Source organism: Barbus barbus (assembly GCF_936440315.1).
Source record: "Barbus barbus genome assembly, chromosome: 8".
In the NCBI taxonomy this organism is placed as follows: domain Eukaryota; kingdom Metazoa; phylum Chordata; class Actinopteri; order Cypriniformes; family Cyprinidae; genus Barbus; species Barbus barbus.
The window spans coordinates 3,214,804-3,236,321 of NC_136736.1; the positions used below are offsets into that span (position 1 = coordinate 3,214,804).

At 36.4% G+C, this 21,518-nt stretch overlaps 1 protein-coding gene across 22 annotated transcripts; it reads right to left on the reverse strand.

Annotated features, from left to right (window-relative positions):
- Nucleotides 1–596: 596 nt before the first annotated feature.
- LOC306873549 (oxysterol-binding protein 1-like) lies at nt 597–20,811 on the reverse strand. 22 transcript variants are annotated; one of them, XM_079422922.1, is made up of 19 exons: nt 20,766–20,808; nt 19,718–19,888; nt 13,238–13,446; nt 12,984–13,140; nt 10,720–10,831; nt 10,386–10,584; nt 9,075–9,189; nt 8,839–8,899; nt 8,188–8,355; nt 7,862–8,107; nt 7,662–7,782; nt 6,753–6,856; nt 6,422–6,517; nt 6,080–6,267; nt 4,805–5,055; nt 4,662–4,700; nt 3,742–3,789; nt 3,048–3,086; nt 597–1,300 (listed from the first exon to the last, which is right to left on the reverse strand). In XM_079422922.1, exons 2-19 carry the CDS (start codon nt 19,849–19,851, stop codon nt 1,158–1,160), a joined length of 2,430 nt encoding a protein of 809 aa, XP_079279048.1. In that variant the 5' UTR covers nt 19,852–19,888; nt 20,766–20,808; the 3' UTR covers nt 597–1,157. The 22 variants fall into 22 exon arrangements, with proteins under 22 accessions (XP_079279048.1, XP_079279058.1, XP_079279054.1 ...); XM_079422932.1 differs by lacking the exon at nt 4,662–4,700 and having other exon boundaries at nt 4,826–5,055; nt 8,839–8,902; nt 20,766–20,811; XM_079422928.1 differs by lacking the exon at nt 4,662–4,700 and having other exon boundaries at nt 8,839–8,902; nt 20,766–20,809.
- Nucleotides 20,812–21,518: the final 707 nt, after the last annotated feature.

The following is a 21,518-nucleotide window of genomic DNA, read 5'->3' on the forward strand; positions in this document are numbered from 1 at the left end:
TGACGGAAAAGACTAAATTTTACATTATTCACTGACAATCTTCCAAAGCTCTGAAATCTTATTTGCGAACGGTTTAAAAAATATATGCAGTTTGATAATCATCGATGCCAATGTGTTCTTGTGTGTCGTAAATGCTGTACCAATTCAAACAAGTGAGAATTTTATGCACAAACTACTGTGTAGATTCAGAAACATATTGACTACTTTCATTATACTTTTATGGTGTTTTATCTTTTGTAGAACAGTTTATAGGCTGTCAAACTCCAAAAAGGACCAAAATAATGACTTAAAACCACCATAAAAGTGATGCATATGACTTATATCTCAAGTAATTAATTGGCTTAATGTGAATGAAAAGATTGAAATTTACTAAATCTTCCAATCTGCCAAAGCTCTGAAATTTAATTTGATTAGTTAAAAAAAAATGGTGCAGTTTGATGGTTTTGTCTCCAAAAAAAATCATGTTGTAACTGCCGTTCAAACAATTGGAGAACTCCTTACAGAAAACTATTGTATAAATTCAGAAGGAACATAGCTCCTCAAATCGCATAGAGTACTTTAATGTTACTATTGGGTTTTTTTTTAGCGCTTGACGCATGTTGTGCACTAACATTAATAGAAAAAAGCTTGTTTTGCAAAAGAAATTAGGTGGCGAGTAAGCAATGACAGATCTTTCCTTTTTGTGCAAACCATTCCTTTAAAATCCACAAACCAAGGCGAGCTCTTAAACTTCATCTCTCACACAAACATGCTCAATGAAAAGAAAGAGCACTACAGTGCTTCTCTGAACTCATTCACGCTAATTCTCTCTAACGCACACGAGCAAACAGGCTTTCATATCCCCCGGATGTTTAAGGATGTGACGTCCACAGCTTGAGGAAGACGTGTGGAGTGGGAAAGGATATGTTTTCCTAATGCTAGCGTTTACTGAATCGTGAAGAGACACACAGTGGATGGTGGTGGGAGAGCGTTCCCGGACCATTTCGGTGTCCCTTACTGTCCAATGAGTAGAGCACGGCTGGCAAAAGAGAGAACGCGCATCTCGATATACTACGATACAGGAAAAGAGAAGGGGCAGCTGACTGAGCTTTCGTTTGTTTGTCATCTTCCAGGAAACGGGACAGTGAGGGCATCATGGGGCATGTGCGTGATTGGGATCAGAAGATATCCGGGCATGAGTCCCAGTTGCCCTGCTCCTTGGCCTCCCAGTATCCTCCTCTGTAGATGTGCGTGGGGTCTCCTGTCATCGGGTCGATCTGCCGCTCGAACCACATGGGCTTGTAGTTGTCCTGGTGACCACCTGATCGAACAAAACAAACACGTACATACAAAGCAAACAAAAAGTCATTTAATTAGAGAACAGAACAAATATGAGGGTGAATGTAACTCAATAGAGCCCTTTTCTACAAAGCTATTAGAAACTATTTCAAATACAGCCTGGAGATTACAAAACAAACGCTGACTAAACTATTAAATCTATACTTAAACAGCTACAATCTCTGATTCAACACATCTCGCTTTCTATATTCATACAACAGGCTGACAAACAGAAGCTAAGAGAGGCACATGGTCAACTCAATAATAAAGTGAAAAAAGGAAAAAATATTGGTAAAGTTTAGAGGTGGGCAGCATGACCAGCATTTTATATTACAGTCCAAGACACAAATTGATATTACAGTAATGGGAGTGTGTGTGTGTGTGTGTGTGTGTGTGTGTGTGTGTGTATATAAAACTGCAGTTTTTTTGTTGTTGCTGGAAATCGAACTATATAATATGTAATATAATAATATGTAATTCTCATTTCTCCACAAGCCCATGAATAAAATACTTAAAACATGAAACATGCTTTAACATTTGATTATGGTCTTGAAAAATAAATATACACACAAAAACCTATTTTGAATATAACCCATTTCACATTAACTGAATTGTCTAGAATACGGTGTAATTATTTGGATTCTAGAATGGTTTATAATTGGTGTAAAAAGCAATATGCCATTCCAAAAATAGTCTATATATATATTCTATATTAAATCCATGTAGTCTATCTTGTCTATATATTAAATATCAATAACAATTTTTTACAGTGACCTTGTTACACATTATTTGTACTTATTATATTAATAACAATAAATTATTCATAATTACATGCAACTAATATTAAACCAAACTCTCATCCTAACCCTAACCATATAATAAATACATGCAGTTAATTCATATAACTTGCTACTTTAATGTATAATTATACTGTAACAAGGACCTTGCTAAAAGTAAAACCTAAATATTATGAGCATAATTACATAAGAACATAACATTACCATCTAACTCGAATATACATATTTTTTACTTAATTATATTTTTTATTTTATGAGCTGAAGCAGATTTCATTTGTACATTTATATATATTTTTTTATATTAAATTATGTTTTATTAAAGCACAGGTGTGCACATATTGGAAAAATCTTACATGTTCCCACTGGATGCGAGTGGCATGACATGTCCATTAAATTGTTAAACTACAGTTTTCTGCTTGATCATACTGCCTAGCTCTATCGGATGTGGCTGGAAGGGTTTTGGGTGGATGTTACTTGCTTTTGCCCGGAGCTCCATAAGGACCCTCCACTAGAGCGACACAAAGCAGATAACGAGACAGTGAGGGTCTCATTCATCAGCTCAAAAATGCACAAAGTTTAACCCCACAATTGTCATTTTATAATGTGTCTGTGAAAGCAGTCACTGTATAACATGCATATGTGAAAGTGTGTGAGTGTGCAGTTTTCTGTGATAATCAATACATAAGCTTTATGTGTTTGCAATAGTTAAGAGTCATATTATGACTGCATTGACATGAATTGTGGATCTTGTGCTATTAAGCAAACAAAGTATAAATGTTGCTATATAATGTATAATATGACCCCATTAAGCTGTAAAAATCTAGCTCTAACAACTGTTTCCACTCTTATTCTACAAATACATAATTCCACTTCATTAGGAACACTGGTTTTGTATGCATCTCTGTGTGATGTGAGCGACTGTGTGGTACTTGCTTGAGTATGCCGGTGGGTGTGAGCCATGCAGTGTTTCAGCTGCAGAAGCACACAGATGAAGATGGAGGGATGCAGGCAAAGAGAAGAGGAGTGAGAGAGATGTTAGCATGCATGGGAGGAGTAAACTGAAGAAAGTCAACACTGACTGTAGTCTCTGTATATGATACTGTCTATACTCCTGCAGTTTATGCTTTCCCACTGCCCACTAGTGGAAGTAAAATACACACACAGGCATATAATTTAAAATGCATGATGCAATAATTAATTCAAAGAACTAAGTCTAATAATCTGCTCGTTTCTATTGAACAGTGTTTTCACACCTGAATCTCCTCAAAAATGTGATCTAAGATAGAGTTCATATGGACTCTAGCATGGTTTATAATTGCTGTATTCTTGACTCTAGCAATTTCAACAATATTGATGATGTGAGAGTGCAGCAAAATACAATCAGAAAAGAAACCTTCAGGGGTGAAATCGAACTCAGGTCAGGACTAAGCAACCAAGTGTGAAAACGACTAAACTAAACTACACTACACTACACAGCTATAGTCTGTGTTGATTCTGCTACTTGCTTGATAGTGAAAGATCAGAGGAGGTTTCATCTGTGTCAGCTGATGGAGGGACAGACAGATGGAAAGTGAAGATGATTAGATGATAAATGTGAGAGAGACGGTGATTATGGGATGGTACTTGCTTTTGTAAGTGGTCTCAGAGGGCTCACTGGCAATCTCGACTTCTTCAGCTGATCAGAGTTGAGAGACCAGCAGCCAAAAATTAAAAAGGGGGGGTGCAAATTAAGACAAAAACAAAAAAGAAAGAATACAATGAGTGAATGGCATAATGGAGGCGGGGAAAGTGATCTTGGAAGTTAAAGGGAAAGTTCACCCCAAAATAAAAATCATGTCATCATTTTCTCACCCTTGTTTCATTCTAAACCTCAATATGACTTTCTTGCATACGTGGATCATAGAGGCTTCAAAGTATTACAAAACTGGTGTACTACTACTTTTATGGTACTTGTTTGTCATTTTGGAGCCAGTTTTATTAGCATCATCTAAAACTATTAAAAACATGTATATTAATTGAAATAAAATAAATGTTAACTGAAATAACACAAAACAAAACATACTTAAATTTCAGTTAGCTGTCAAGGCAAAATTTCTCTTTTTTGTTTAGTTAAGAACTAAAACGCAAACAAACCTGACTATTAAAAATGTCCAAAAACACACAATTACAGAAACTTGAACTGAAACTTGAAAATAAAAAAATGAAACTTAAAAACCAGACTACAATGAAAAGAAAAGAAAGAAAATAATAATAAAAAAAAAAGAAAATAATATATTATGGAAATTAAAATAACACCTCTTGAAGCTTTCAAGTTTTTTAAGTCCCTTTCACTGATTATGTGGAAAAGCTTCACGCAAGAAAATTCATCAAGAAAAGTCAGATTTGGAACAAAATGACAAAATGTTCATTTTTAGGTGAACTATTCTTTTAATGTCATGCAAATAAGCACTATTACAGTGTTTGCATGTGTGCGAGATGGGAGAAAGTGCAGAAGACGACAATTAAAAAGAGAAAAGTAGAAGTAAGAAGTAGAACAGGAGTACTTGCTTTTTAGAGGCGAGTCAGATATGGAGTCCTCTATGAGAGCTTGAGGGAAAGACAGACAGACACACGGAGATGAACGAGAGACGCCGAGAAGGCGGAAGAAACGAGAAGAGACGAGCAGAATGATAAATAAAAGGAAACTTTACCCCCATTCGCTGGCTCCTTACCCTCTTCTGCAGGGTTGGTGGAACGGTTGGCCTCTCGGTCCCTCTCTCGGCGGACGGTGCGCTGCTTCTCCTCCAGTCTTTGTTTCTCAGCGTTGGCCTCCTCCCAGCGGCCCTGCTCCATTAGACGCTGATCCGGCCGCCTCCTGCTATCCGTGGGAGCAACGCCCTCCTCCGGCTCGTTCAATGTCAACGCCAGGGTCGAGAAGTAGTACATGTCTTCAGCGCCTTCCCTACAATGCACAGAGAGAGAAAGGGCAGGAAATTACGGAAAGATTGAGAAATTCCAGTCGATTTCACACTTGAGCACCACAACATGATGTGCCAGAGAACATTCACTAAATACTAAGCCACAGCTTCAACTACTCATGAATATTAATTAGGTAATGGCAATGGCTTTTTAACCTTCCTTGGAAGTCTGGTCATGTATTCAAAGCAACATTCATTAATTAAATGAATATTTCAGGTTTTTGTGGCTTAATGTTGATTGAATTTGAAATAAATCAATCAATCAATAAACAAATAAATAAATAAATAGAGACAGAATAATCGTAAAATTCCACTACTGATATTTAAATCTCCTTCGCAGGATCCTCACATGCGATAACCTACTAGCCGGGACAACTTCTTTATGTTTACATACGTGACGTAATGACGCAGTGCCATGCTCAAATTTTCTGCAAAAATCGACCTGTACCACTCAAATTAGAAAACATTATTATAAACTAACCGTTGTGAATCGGGCTAAAGCAAGGTGATAGTTTTGAACACTGGCTGGTTATGTACTTGCTCATATATTGATTTCGGATCATTTCTAACCAAAAACAATTTAAGGACTGCAGCTTTAAATATACTTGAAAATGCAGCATTTTCTCTCTCTCAGATTTTCAAATCTTTTCAGGTTGGAAAATACAGAAACCTGTATAAACTCTACTACAACTTGTGTTATTTAGGCGGTAAAGCTGCTTAAATTATAATTTTTATAGTTGTTTAGGGTTTTAGGGTCATGGTGTTATGTTGTCATTACAACAAAGTCATAAAATTGGATGTAAAGTGATTTTGTTTTTCTAAAATCATGCTAACACTCAGTGCTCACATTTTGTGGCTGTATGATTGAAACAATGAGTATTGTAACTTTTACAGAGTGGCCCAATTCACTTCCATTGTTACTGCTACTGTTCTTTTTGGCTTTTTAAAGAACTTGAGGGGACTGAGCTTGAACTTGGGAAATATTGTATGCGTCAGGGAATATCTTACGGCAGCGGAGTCTTCCTCCACAGCTCTTTGGCTTTGAGCGTCTGATAGACGGTTTTCTGTCGCCCGTCGGCGCCGTTCTCTCCCCCTCTGCTGCTCTCCATCACACGAGAGCATTCCATCTTCTCATCCCACGTCCCAGACAGAACATAGTGTGCTTTCCCGTCTTTATCCGTCACCACCCCCGTGACCTACAGAGAGAGGCGTTGCACAAGAAGGAAGCGAAAGCAGACATAAATGACATAATGGGCAAACAGAACATGAAAAGCTGCAAAGGGTGACGGATGAAAGGGGAAAAAACTGCATTCTGGGTGAAAGAAGTCAGTGGAACGACTGCTGACTCACCTTTCTGGCCACGTCTCGGGAGAAGTAGCTGTACGGGGCGAATTTGAGATGACAGCGGTCGCCTGTTTTGTGGTTCACAACGTCGATTTCTCCTGACTGAATTCAGAGAGAAAGAGAGAGACACAAATATCACTTATCAATACAATGAAATGCCACACAGTATAGATATTGCAATTTAAGGGCTACATTTATGTAATGCAAATGTAATTTGCAAAACCAGGAAAAATGTAATGCGCATTATCCACTGGCAAGTCCATCAGTTCATTTTATATCAGACACACTGATGTCGATTATATGAAAATATGTCTAAATAAGTAGCGTGTATTCTGACCTGATCTATCCAGAGTTTCCCGACAATGATATTGTGCACTGTGGTTGTGACTTTCTTCCAGGTGTAGTGATTGTTACTCTTCTCAAAGACACAATGAATAGAACCTGGAGCAAACAAACAAGCAACTCAAAATAAGCTTGAAAATATGAATAAGCTTTAATATGAACAGGGGATTCCAAACTTTTTTTTTTTTTTTTGGTCAGCCGAACCCCTTTGACTTAAAGTATTTACTTGAAATGTCGCCAGAGATTTTAATTTAATAATTTAACAACACATTTACAGTTCTCTGATGTTGGTTAATAGTTATATGACATCAAGAAAACAAATATTTATTTGTATTTAATATCTAATTTTTTTGTGTTTTAAATAAATGTATATATTTTGATATTACATTTTAATGATTTAATTCATTATTAGCCTTTTATCTAATCACAAAACCTATTTTGGGCAGCCATTTAAATTGGCATATCAAAAAAGTAATTGGATATTTAAGTCACAATTAAAAATGTCCAAATGTTGTTGCCTTAAATAAAATATCAAATCATATGGTATCTATTTTAAATAAAGCACAGGCACACTCTTCAGGCAAAACATTTAGTTTCAGTTAGTTTTTATTTATTTATTATAAAACATCTGTTACTGTTGAAACTGCTACTGTTAAAAATAAAGACCAACAGTATTGTGGCACTCTGCGGTTGTCAAATGTTAGTTGGACATGTTTATAGTTAATGCAAGAGTCCTAAAACTTTTTTTTATTCCACTCAACATTGGTTCTAATGGGCTTTTTTGCATTACACTTCCTGTTTTTAAGAAAGGGAACTAATGAGAAAAACTCTTCCCTGAATGAAAGCTGCATGTTATTTTAAAACTTGAGCATTGTGATAAGGCTCAAAAAGGGATAATAGTTACCCAGGGGCATGATGGAAAGATATTTTCCCCTGAACTTGCTGGCCAGGGCGATCTCCTGTCTCAGGGTCCAGCCTCGCTCGGAGATCGCGTGATGGGCCGCAGCCGGAGGGTGATGGCTTACCTGAAGACAGAGATGGGAAGTAGAATGGATTAATATCAAACACAAGTCGCATCAATTCTCAGGATAAACAAAGGCTCACCTGCTCACAGAGGGACCTGTAGCCGCTCTCCTGCACGCGGTCCAGCTCAAATGTCTCTCCCAGCAGAGGGTTGAATGGTTTGCCCGTGCGGTGAACTGTAGTGGAGTAAGAGGAAACCGTGAAAGCTGCCACGTAGCACATCTGCTCCAGAGAGCTCTGGCACTTGGCGCCCCGGTCCAACAGCTCGTAGTACTCGAGATCCTCGGAGAGACGCTGCAGCATAGACAGGGGCTCGTTGAAGTTCACCTGTAAAAAGAAAGGATGCGTTGAAAGCAAATGCAATCAATCTAAGTTTTGCATTCTTGTAAAGATACGGATAGGCGTACAGGCATAGGGATTTTGGAGAGCTCTTTTCCGATACAGTTCTTCATGATGCTCCATAGATTGAGAGAGTAATTTGGTTTATCTGGGATTCGGGTCCGCCTCTTTCTCACAGGCACTACTTCCTGGGACTGTGGAGATTCGGGATTGGATGCCAAAGACTGCTCATCTAGCTGTGAAAGATAAAAAAGTGTTGAACTTCAATCATCAATATGAATTTTTCTATATTTAGACAGTACATCGAATAGAATTCGACTTGCATACTATGGTGATAAAATGTTTGGAACAATTACGATTTTTAATGTTTTTGAAAGTCATCACTTATGATAAAAAATACAGTAAAAACAGCAATATTGTGAAATATCATCTATTTTAATATATAGTAAAATGTAATTTATTGCTGTGATGCAAAGCTGAATTTTCAGCATCATTACTCGTCTTCAGTGTCACATGATCCTTCAGAAACCATTTTACTATGCTGATTTGCTGCTCAAGAAATATTTAAAAATCATTTTTTTAAATTGTAATAATATTTCACAACATTACTGTTTTTACAGTATTATTGGTCAAATCAATCAGCCTTGGTGAGCTTAAGAGAGTTCTTTCAAAAACTTACAAAATCATAATTATTTTGCCAGTGTACATAAACGCCTTACCGACGTCGTCCCATCGTCCATTCCCAGCTCGCTACTGATTCCGCTGACATTGCTGCCGGATCTCCTGAGAGAAATGGAAAGAGCGTACGAGAGAGCCAGAGAGTGAGAGATAGGAGGAAGGGAAAGGGAAGGCAGAGGACACACACACTTAGGTCCAGTAACACTCATATCAGAAGAGAGTTAATGGACAGAGAGGGATGTGAGGAAACGACAGGAGCATGGCAGTAAATACAGACCTGTGATATTTGGGGTCTGCTGGTACAGTGATAAACTCTTGAACGTCCTCACACGCATCGAAGAATTCATTCTCCTCGTCCTCGTCACTGACGTCACCCTTTCCTGGAACTGAGCCTACAAGACAAAGAAAGAAGGAAGTATAAGTTATATACAGGAAATCAGTATGTCGCATCCAAATGTATGGCAAGAGTTTTTAAACATAGAAATGAGTTGGACTGATCAATATTCACAACAAATTGGCTGACAATTAAAAAAAAAAGAAAGATAAATACTTTGAATATTGCAAAGGTTTCACTGCAATTTTTTTATTTGGCCAATATGTTTATTAAATAAAAAGTATTTTGAATCAGTTCAAACTGTAAATTTCAATTGATTCAAAAATCTGATTTAATGACTAATTTGCATTACCAAAACATTTTTTAAAACAATTTAGTTATTAAATGTTGTGAAATACACTACCATATAGTATCAAATTGATACTTTTTGAAAGAAAGAAATACTTTTATTATGCAAGCATGCATTATATTGATCAAAAGTGTCAGTAAATACATGTATAATGTTACAAAAGATTTCTATTTCAAATAAATTGTTCTTTTAAACTTTTCATTCATCAAAGAATCCTGAAAAAAATTAGCACAAAAAGCTCCAACCAAAATATGAAGCAGCACAACTAATAGTAATTATTTCTTAAGCAGCATATTAGTATATTAAAATGATTTCTGAAGGATCATGTGACACTTCATCAGACTGCGCGCTCGAAACGTCACACACTACGTGAACGTTTTTTTTTTTTTTTTTTATACTTTTGGAGCTTTGGTGTTGCCGACTTTACATTTAAAAGATGTTTCTACTTATTTTTTAGTCGAGCACCCATTTGAGATCGATGTGCTTGCTCTTTTACAATATAATAACATAGAAAACATTTATTTTAAATTGTAATAATATTTCACAATATTACTGTTTTTATTGTATTTTTGAACAAATAAATGCAGCCAAACTTCCAAATGGTTGTGTGTATTTAGATACATATTGATGTTTATTACCATCATACCATGTAGTGCTATATTTGTACAACAAAATGAAAAAGATTAAATTTTATTCCCTATTGCCTTTATTTAGTGAAAATTGTGTGCTGTGATTAAAAACTGATTTGTAAAACAATTTTGACAGATTCATTCAAAATTTTTTGCTTAGAAAAGTCATTAATTGGGGAGTCAGATACCACTAGTTGTCTTTTCATTATTGTGTTTATATTTTAGTCTCTATATAATATTGTAGCACTCAGTCTTTCTGTGCCGGTCGTACTTTACCTTTGCTGTCTATGGCAGGGTTGCTCTGGGATGCAGGCAGTACGGTCGCTCCTCTGAAGGCTCTCTCCAGATGGTTGTGTTGTTTGGCGAGCTGCTCCAGTGTCTCCTCCAGTCGCACTCTCTGCTCTCTCTCGGCCTGCAGGGCTTTCTGCCAGCGCTTACTGTGAGCCTGGGCCAACGCCAGGAAGTCCCGGCAGGCCTGGGTATCAGATTATTAAAGAATCATTAACAATACGTTTAACTGTGGTTTCTGTGTGCTAAACAGACAACCACACGTGAATGAGGCAGTGAGTTGATTTTTCCCTAAAGGAAATGTATTGCACTGTGGTCTTACGTTGATCATGGCATTGGAAGTGATGCGGAAGAGAGTGGCTCGTTCCGTCACCTGCCGAATCTTTTCACTCGTCTCTCCTCCCAGCCGAATTCCCTCCAGCTCAGACAAGGACCTGAAGTATAAGAAACGACTTTATAAGAGCAGAACCAAAGGATTTAGACACACATATTTTTTCTTGAATATTTATATTTTCCACATTTAAAAATAACAGTAAAAAACTTTGAAATAAAGTGTGTGTATTATGTAGATAGATAGATAGATAGATAGATAGATAGACAGATGGACAGACAGACAGAGTTATGGTGAACTAAAACTATTGGAAAAAAAAAAATTGTTAACAAATAATGCTAAAATAAAAAATATAGATATTAGATGAAAAAAATAAATATTTAAAAACTACAAATTAAACAAAAAATTACTAAAACTAACGTGAAATAAAATATAGCTAAATAGAAATTTAAAAAACTAAAAATGACAAAAGAACAAAAATTACTAAAACTAAAATTAAGTGAATACATAACTAAACTAATCAAAATATTAACAATACAAATATAATTATTTTAATAGATTTTAATAGCATCATAATTTGTAAATAATATATAAACATTAAAATAAAACAAAAATACATTGATAATTTATGCTAAAATAACTATTAAAAAAATACATAAGGTGCATCTAAAAAACTTTGAATATTGTGAAAAAGATTTTTTTTTGTAACATTTCAAAAAGTGAAACATTCATATATTCTAGATTCATTACATGTAAAGTTTTTATTTTATTTTGATGACTAGAGCTTACAGCTCATGAAAGTCAAAAATCCAGCATCTCAAAATATTAGAATATTTACATTTGAGTTTCTTTAAATGACCATCCCCCTACAGTATAAATTCCGGGTATCTCTTGTTTTTTGAAACCACAATATTGGGGAAGACTGCTGACTTGGCAATGGTCCAGAAGACAATCATTGACACCCTCTACAAAGAGGGTAAGTCACAGAAGGTCATTACTGAAAGGGGGTGGCTGTTCACAGAGTGCTGTATCAAAGTATATTAAATGCTAAGTTGACTGGAAGGAAGAAATTGGGTAGGAAAAGGTGCACAAGCAACAGGGATGACTGCAAGCTTGAGAATACGGTCAAGAAAAGCCGATTCAAACACTTGGGAGAGCTTCACAAGGAGTGAACTGAAGCTGGAGTCAGTGCATCAAGAGTCACCACGCTCAGACATCTTCAGGAAAAGGGCTACACCAAGCCATGTCTGAAACAGAAACAACGTCAGAAGCATCTTACCTGGGCTAAGGAGAAAAAGAACTGGACTGTTGCTCAGTTGTCCAAAGTCTTCTTTTTAGATAAAAGTAAATTTTGCATTTCATTTGAAAATCAAGGTCTGGAGTCTGGAGGTAGACTGGAGAGGCACAGAACCCAAGCTGCTTGAAATCCAGTGTGAAGTTTCTGAAGTCAGTGATGATTTGGGGTGCCGTGACGTCTGCTGGTGTTGATCCATTGTGTTTTATCAAGTCCAGAGTCAATGCAGCCATCTACCAGGAGATTTTGGAGCACTTTATGCTTCCATCTGCTGACAAGCTTTATGGAGATGCTGATTTCCTTTTCCAGCAGGACTTTAGCACCTGCCCACACTGCCAAAACCACTTCCAAGTGGTTTGCTGACCATGATATTACTGTGCTTGATTGGCCAGCCAACATGCCTGACCTGAACCCCATATGGAATCTATGGGATATTTTCAAGAGAAAGATGAGAAACAGTGGATCCAACAATACAGACGAGCTGAAGGCTCAATAGTGCCTCATCAGTGACACAGGCTGGTCGCTTCCATGCCACACCTCACTGATGCTGGAATTTGTGCTAAAGGAGCCCCGACCAAGTATTGAGTGCATAAATCAACATACCTTAAAAGAACTGAAACTTTTCTGTTTTGCAAATTCTTTTTTTAATTTTTTTTATTGATCTTAGGAAATGTTCTAATATTTTGAGGTGTAAGCTCTAATCATCAAAATTAAAACAAACAAAAAAACTTTTGAAATGTTTTACTTTACATGTAATGAATCTAGAATATATGAAAGTTTTACTTTTTGAAATGTTACAAAAAAAAATAAATCACAATATTCTATTTTTTTTTAGATGCACCTGTATATTCAGATTATATAAATAATATATAATAAATATATTTCAAGTAAAAGTTGTTAATGTCATGACAGCCATAAATTTAGTCAAGTGTGTCCAATCGGTTAGAGAAGGCAGACTGACCGCTGAAGTGCAGAGCCGTGTTTGGCGATGAGATCGTTGCAGGTGCTCAGATCCTCCACCTTGCTGCCCAGCGTCCGGAGGGTGGACTGCACCTCTGAGTTGCGTGAGCCTGCGCCCTGACTTGCCGAAGGAGAAGTGGAGTCGTCCCCGGAGTCATCTGCAGAAAAAAAAAAAGAGGAATGAAAACTTGAAACAGAAACCCCAAAGTGTGCATTTTTGTGCTATTCTCAAATGTGGTTTCCTTTCCAACTGACCTGACTCAGCCTGCATGCGGAAAGCTTTGGCTTTGGCCAGCTCTAGTGCTGTGATCCACCGCTGCCGTTCCACCTCTGAGCTGGCCTTCAGGTGATACGTCTGCGTGCCGCCATTAGAGATGACGAAATTGCATGAGTCCTCCACCGCGATATTGGCTGTGGCCAGGTTTATGGTGCCCCGACATGTGTGACCCATCTCCGACTGAGTCCTGGAAGATAAAACACTTATTATAAGTATGTGTACTTATAAGTATGTACTTATTATAAGATTATAAGTATGAGATAAAACACTTTACTTAGCAGGGCTTTGCAAATAATCGAATGCGATGATCATGCGCATCTCGTCAGTAAAGCCGGTTCTGTGATTAGTAGTAAATCTCCATCACATGCTTTCAGATAATGTGGAAGCATGCGGAGTTGCATTTAATACACAGAGCAGTAGTTCACTGCTCTACGCAATGTATGTATCGCCTGTGATTATGAACACGCTATTGCGTAGCTTGTCAGTGAACTACTGCTCTGTGTATTAAATGCCGCTCCATCTGAAAGCACATGATGGAGATTTACTACTAAATCACAGAACCGGCTTTACTGACGAGATGCACATGAGCATCACATTAGATTATTTGCACAGCCCTATTACTTAGTGATAGTTATATCCTCTTTTAGATTCAAACAGTGTTTATCAGTTTACATGACATTCAGATGTTCTCTTCCTCGCTAAATGGGTGGCCAGAACAAGACGTAATATGTTTCAGACTTGATAATGTTAGTCTGGTTCTGTGAAGCTAGAGGAGCATTCATGAGGCTCTCTGTAAACTCTGAGAGTAAAAACTTGAACAAAAGCCCCCCAACAGCTGTTTTCCGGTGTCTGATGCAATATTCATGAATTAGCACTGAAAGCCAAGCATTCGAGAAATGCCTTGAGGTACAGTTTCTTTCACTCTTGAGCATTTATGTGACAGAAGATACGACACATTACTGCTGCTATCACAGTATCTGGTATCAGATTGAAAAAGAGCCTCATGTTTACGATCTTAGCAGATACTCAGAAAAATAATTACCTCAATGAACATTACTGAGCCATGAATCAAACCAACCATCTCCAAGATGAATAGGAAATGACAAACAACAGTAAACAATATAAAGCTACAAACTGCAAGACTTCGATTGCAAATACAAAATGCCACATGTCAACAACTTATTGCAAAATATTCAATATACAATACATATTCATAAAGAGGCAAGTTGTTGGAGAGTGTATGGAGAAGAAACATCATTCATAAACTTTATGAAAGCTGAAATCCGACTTGTGGCTTATATAGAAGCAGTTATGATTTAGCAACTTCAGCGCTTATGGCTAAAGGTCTGTATCAAGCGAAGTTTTTATTGTTAACTAGAATTAAATCAATTAAAAATCATTTTCGTTAATTTACTAAACTAAAATAAAAATTAAAGTTTTACAAAACAAATTAATAATGACTAAAGCACAGTGAAATTACTAAAACTTAGGGTTGGGTACCGGCGTTCACATTTTAACTGAAATTCGGTGCCGGTACTCAACGGTACCTTTCTTCGGTACTTTACTCTCTGTGCAATAACAGAAACATTTATTTCAGATTATTTTGTAGTGTGGGTCAGACGAGAAGCGACGCATCGCGCCTAAGACAACTGGCATTTATCATCACAAACCAGACGTGTCGAATTCAGTTCAATATGATAGCAGTCCAAAACCTGAGTCGGTACTCCGGAGTACTTTTGTAATTCAGCCGGTGCCCTTAAAAGTACCGAGTTCGTTACCCAACCCTACTAAAACTAAAATTAATGAAAATATAATAATAATTCAAAGTATTAATAAATATTATAATAGTAAAATAACACTGTTGTATATAGAGCAGTAAAACTGTCACAGAAAAGCTCATATGTAAAGAGCACTAAATATATCAAATATAAACAAAGTTATCATCTCCAAGTATAATTTGCCAACACTGATGAATCACCAGTTCCAATCACCAGTTCCATGGCACAAGACCGATGCCAGGCGATTTAACAGAGGCACAACAATCCTGAGCCTGTAACCCGTGAAACTGTGAAATCTCTACATTTCCTGATGAATCTTTCACACACACAATGAGAGCGATGAGAAACCACTGAGGTCTGCCTGCAGGAGCAGAGGAAGTGCTGAAATCAAGCCTTAAGTCAAGCGTGTGATCCTCCTGAACAGAGATGACCTGTTAAGACAGTCACGCTCGCTCAGCGTGTGGAGGTGGATAAGACAATATGCACTTGTGTCTTTTATTTACACCATAATGCTACGGTGGGGTTTGCCACACCTTGGTTACGATTAATGGATTTGGATTTTTAAAAATATTGTTTTTTCAGAATTTTTGCTCTGTTGGCTGTGAGGTAAAGACATTTTCAAATATGATTAAAAGATGAATATGAGACAAAACTACAGAATGTCACATTTTATTATTAGCCGTTTCAACACATACATGTTTTACCAAATAAAAAGAACAGCACTTTTAGAGTTCATCCCACTCATTGATGTTAGCATAAGTATTGGGACAGTTGAACATAAGGCAGATATAAAAGATTAAAAGCTATTATTTAGTTGCAGATCCCTTGCGCACAATCACAGCTGTGACCCATAGACATCACCAGACTCTTGGTCTCATTCTTTGAAAGAATTTTCCCAGCCTTTAATGCAGCCAATACCAATTGTTGCATGTTTTGGGGAGTTTCTGCCTTTCCTCTCCTCTTCAGCTGGTGAAATTCATGTTCAATCGGATTTAAATCTGGATATTGACTTGGGCAATCTAAGACTTTCCATTTCTTTGCCCTTATAAATTCCTTGACTGAACTGGCAGGGTGTTTTGGGTCATTGTCCTGATGCAATATGAAGCACTTCCCAATGAATCTGGTGGTATTTTCTTGAATATTGGTAGGCAAGATGGTTTTGTACCCTTCCAAATTCATTCTGCTACTGTCATCATACATTAAGTCATCAGTAAAGTTGAGAGGACCTGTTCCAGAGGCAGCCATGCATGCCCATGCCATGACACCACCTCCACCATGCTCAGTATGTTGTTGACTTAGATAGTAATAAAGAGGAATGTGCAAAACAATGTGCAAAAAAGTTGTACAGGGTATTTAAATAGCAGCAATATGAGGTAGAGAAAAAATTATGAATAGCTTATTGATATAGTGATATTTACATGGAGTCAAGTGATGTTATGACACAGAGTTCGAGTTTAGGAGCCTGATGGCCTGGGGGAAGAAGCTCCTTCTAAGTCTCTCAGTTTTTGCCATCAGGCTACGGAAGCGCTTACCAGATGGAAGCAAAGTGAATAGACGGTTACCAGGGTGATTTGAGTCCTTGATGATTTTAACAGCTCTACTTTTGCAGCGTTTGAGGTAGATGTCCTGCAGAGAGGGGAGAGCAGACCCTGAGATGCGCTCAGCTAAGCGCACAACTCTCTGTAGTGCTTTGCAGTCCTGATTGGAGCTGTTTCCATTTCACACTGAGATGCACTGAGTTTGTGTGTGTCATCATCAAATGCAAGATTCAGAGTACAGAAGTTATGGATATAACTGATACGACACATTCCCTACTTTTAATATCTGAAGAATTAATGCAACAGGACACAGCTGATCACTTAGAAAGACCTGTGAGGCAACTGTTCCTATACTTATGCTCACATCAGATAGAGGGATGAAACTCAAAGTGCTGAACTTCTTAGCTGCTAAAACATCTATGTGTTGAATCATCCAGTAATAAAGTGTGACATTCTGTAGTTTTGTCTCATATTCATCTTCTAATCATATTTGTAAATGTCTTGACTCCACAGCCAACAGAGCAATTTTGTCTTTACTGTTCCAATACTTTTGGAGGGCACTGTATATACATACGCATTTAAAAATTCAATATACATATTTCATTTAGTTTGTTGAAGTATTAAAATAAAACTAAAACTTAATAAAACACCTATACAGACATAACAAAATTAAGACATTATTTAACAAATTAAAATAGATAAATACAAATCACGACAGTATAGTTTATCAGTAATCCTAAGAAATAACACAACATGCTGCCCCGGTAAACTAAGCTTTTTTTATACCCATCTAACAAAATACTAATTGAACTTAGCTGGACACAATTTCCTTAATTTTTCACAACAAATGGCCAAGCAAGCAGACACTGACAAGATACGCGAGACAGAAAGAGACCTGAGATATCTCAGTTTCAATTTAAATTCAGCATTTAAAATTTGCATATTTAACAGATTGTATAATAAACATTTAATAAAGTCTTTTCTAAAGTGTGCCATATGCTTCTTAACTTAAGTAGACAATCCACCCTCTACGTAATAGGCCTAATATTTGAGATTTATCAGGAGTTATTACATTAAAATTTAATGCAAAGGCAAATTTTATCAGAATTTTATGTTTTAATTCAGATACAAAACAGTCCAATAAATTGTGGTTGGTAAGTTGGTTGGTAAATGTTTTAAAAGAAGCCTCTTATTCTCGCCAAGGTCAGAAATACAGTAATTTTGCAAAATATTATTGCTATTTAAAATAAATTGTGCAATGTAATTTATTCCTGTGATGCAATGCTCATTTTCAGCATCATTACTCCAGTCTTCAGTGTCACATGATCCTTCAGAAATCATTCAAATATGCTGATATGCTGCTCAAGAAACATTTCTGATTATGATCATTGTTGAAAACAGTTATGCTGCTTCATGTTTTTGTGAAAACTGTGATCTCTGATTAATTGAAAGTTCAGAAGAACAGCATTATAAATGTCTTTGCTGAATAAAAGTATTAATTTCTTTCAAATAAGAAGTCTTACTGCCCCCAAACATTGGTGGTGTATGCATTCACAAAGTGCCAGTAAGCTTTGTCAAATGTTAGATAATAATAGATGACTGTATATCTTTCAATGCAGTAAAAATCAGCAATTTGTGAACTCTTTTGAAAATGGGATGTTTCAATGCCACAAATTGTTTTGGGTCATTTTCATCTCGACTTGAATAAAGCACACAGATCTTTTTTATTTGCTTTATGTGCGGCATCAATACAATATTTATTTAATGACGTTTACATTTCATTTCCGTATTCAAGAAACAATTACAACATAAGCAAAGTAGTCATAAATAAAGCACATACTCTCAGTAGCCAACTGCTGAGGCGTTGGACCTTGTGTTGTTTTATCGTATATTTAAACATTAGACGACGAGGGTGGATTTTAAAGAATGTGTTATCCTCTCATCTCAAACTGTTGAGCAAACAGTGAGGATCACACGAGCAAACAGACACACATGCGGGCACTCCTGTGCGCTCTCACACGCAGTATTAATAATTGACAGAGCCCAATGAGATGAATGCAGCTTCATCATCAATCAACTCCCACTCAAATCTAATTACGTAAAACGGCATCATCTTACAGATCGACCAACATCAGTGAAACATGTTGAGTTTTTTCGCCCATTTAGGGTTATCATCATTACATCACTAAAACTATTAAAACATTTTTGTTAATTGAAATAAAGCTGAAATAATATAAAATATGAATATTAGATTAAATTTTTACTTCTTTCAGTTAGTGGTCAAAGCAACATTTAAATGTTTCATTTAGTGTAAGTTGATTCACTAAAGTTACTGACTGAAAATTAAATAAATAAAAAATAAAACTGAAATAAAATGAAACCTAAATATTTTTAAATACCACTAAGTACAAGAGCTAATAAAAAACGAAAAAAAAAAGAATAAATAAATAAAATTAACTACTAATATTTAAAAATAAAAAAAATTCAGTAATAAAAAAAATGACATTACAAAATTACTAAAAATTTAATTAGATTTAAAATTAAATCAATTTAAAATACGATTAAAAATTATAATAGTATATGCATAATACTAAAATAACAGTGTTCCATCCAGTCCAATGGCTTGAAGTAAGTCGCATGATTAAGGCATCATCAATAAAGCAGAAAGCATATAGAAAAATGTATATGCATAAATTTGAGGGGTTTGTGTGAGTAAAAGCAAAAGTGATGCTTGCAGTACCAAGAATATTAGATTAGATTAGATTAGATTAGATTCAACTTTATTGTCATTGCACATGTAAGGTACAGGGCAACGAAATACAGTTAGCATCTAACCAGAAGTGCAATAAGCAGAGGTACAGGATATACAGTGCCTACAATATGTTATTTGATACATATATGTTATTTGATACAATATGTAATAACTTGAATATCAAGTTATTTCCCTATCTAAAGATTAGCACCTTATCAGATATTGGTGAAAGGCCAAAGAACACTTGACAGCATCACAAAGGGTTCATTAGGACATCAAACGTTCCTATCACCCTTCGGGAGACCTGTTGTCTGACAGAAACAACACCTGACAACATTTTTTTTCTCTCCCTAGAGGTCGATAAACAACAAAAACACACCACAAACTCACCTGTAGTAAGACAGCAAGCCATTGCTCAGGACGAACCATCGCCTTTGGTATCCCTTGATGTAATTAGTCCATTTGAAGAGCCAGCCTTTATAGGTGTCCCCAGGGGCCGGGGTGGGCGCTTTGGGCTCCGACATGACGACAGCCCGTGGCTTCACAGTGTCTGATGGGGGTCTGGGTGAACACAAAGGGTTAAACAGTTAGTTGACACCTTTACCTGAGTGATTCACCTTGATATGCCATGGCACATGAAATGTTTACATACACACCCAAGCTGTGTTGGTCCCCACCTAGACAGCATTTTATGGGATGAGAGCGCACTAGGTTTTGAAACACAGCCCAAATCTTCCATGTAAAGATTTAAACGTGTTATACTCAGTGGGTATCATGTCAATGGGCTCGTTTCGCCTACGTGTCACTCTCTGAACCCACTACTTGACATTAACAGACACGAATTAAAAAACAGCAGCGTTTATGACCGCAACAAATTAAAACAAACATATCTCGGGCTATTTTAAAGTTTGTTTAGATAAAGAGGCCTACGAGCCATTCACACACACAACTACGAGTCCAAACAACGTTAAAATGTCAAAGTTTACTCATAACGCCTTGACATGCAATATAAACACTTAATGTTTTATTAAAAATCCTAAACGTAAAATGACTTTGACGGCTAATTCAGCTAACGGCTAATAAAACTGACGCGCTATCGCGAGACATGAACGCGGAAAGTCAAAAACACCGATATATCTGTAAATACAACACTTACGCGATGAAAAATAAACTGCAAGCCTCTCAAATGCGAGTTTATCCTCTAAAGGCATTTTAATAATGTCAGCGTGCGGGGAAATGTGTGTTACACTGAAGCTAACTAAGTTAGCCTGTGCTAACCTTCAAGCTGTGTAGAATGACAGAAATCCCGTCAATTCGTGCATAACATCAGATGAAACCTTGGGGGAATAACGCAAAGCAACACGACAAGACGTGGAAATCTGAAATCCCCTGTGCTGAAATGATTTAAAGTGTGTTGTGGGTGCTGGCCAGCTCTTACCTGATCTCTCAATGATTGATCCCCTCTGAAGAAGGAAGTCAGTGACATCAGATCTAAACACAACTCGCATAAAAGTCACAATATTGCATCTTTCCTTCTTCACACAAAACAGACACCGTCCTGATTCTGATCAGTGCATGTGCAAAATAATCAGACGTACTCGGTAATGAATGGGTTTTGTTTTAGGGTGTAAATGAGGTAAATATGGTAAAATAATAAATCAATAAAGCTGCCCGAGTTACAGTGATAAGTTGATTTATAGTAAAATCACTGTCATGCATGACTTCGAGTAGTTTATTGCTTTTATAAAACGGTGGCAACCGTAATAGGCTATGCTAGAATACACACAAGTTCAATAATCATGTTCATTAATTATTCATAATAACCGGTTCTTCCAAGTAATTTAATTTATTATCTGGCTGTTTACTTTTTAATATATCTATTAAACCTATTTAAATAACAACCAGTAATTTACATTGTTAAACACAAACACTGAAAGAGAAAATTTATATAAATATAAATAATATTAATATAAAAACTTATTACAAATCATCGAAATAAGCAAGGAGGTTGATCGACATGCTATAATATTAATCAGCAGCATATACATTTGTGATAAAATTGTCAAATATTTTTAAAATGTGACCTTAACAAATCTACATTTGTGTAAATAAAACTTACCTTTAATCAAAATATTAGACAAATAGCATTTGATTCATAAAAGCACTTGATAATGTAATATTCATAACCATC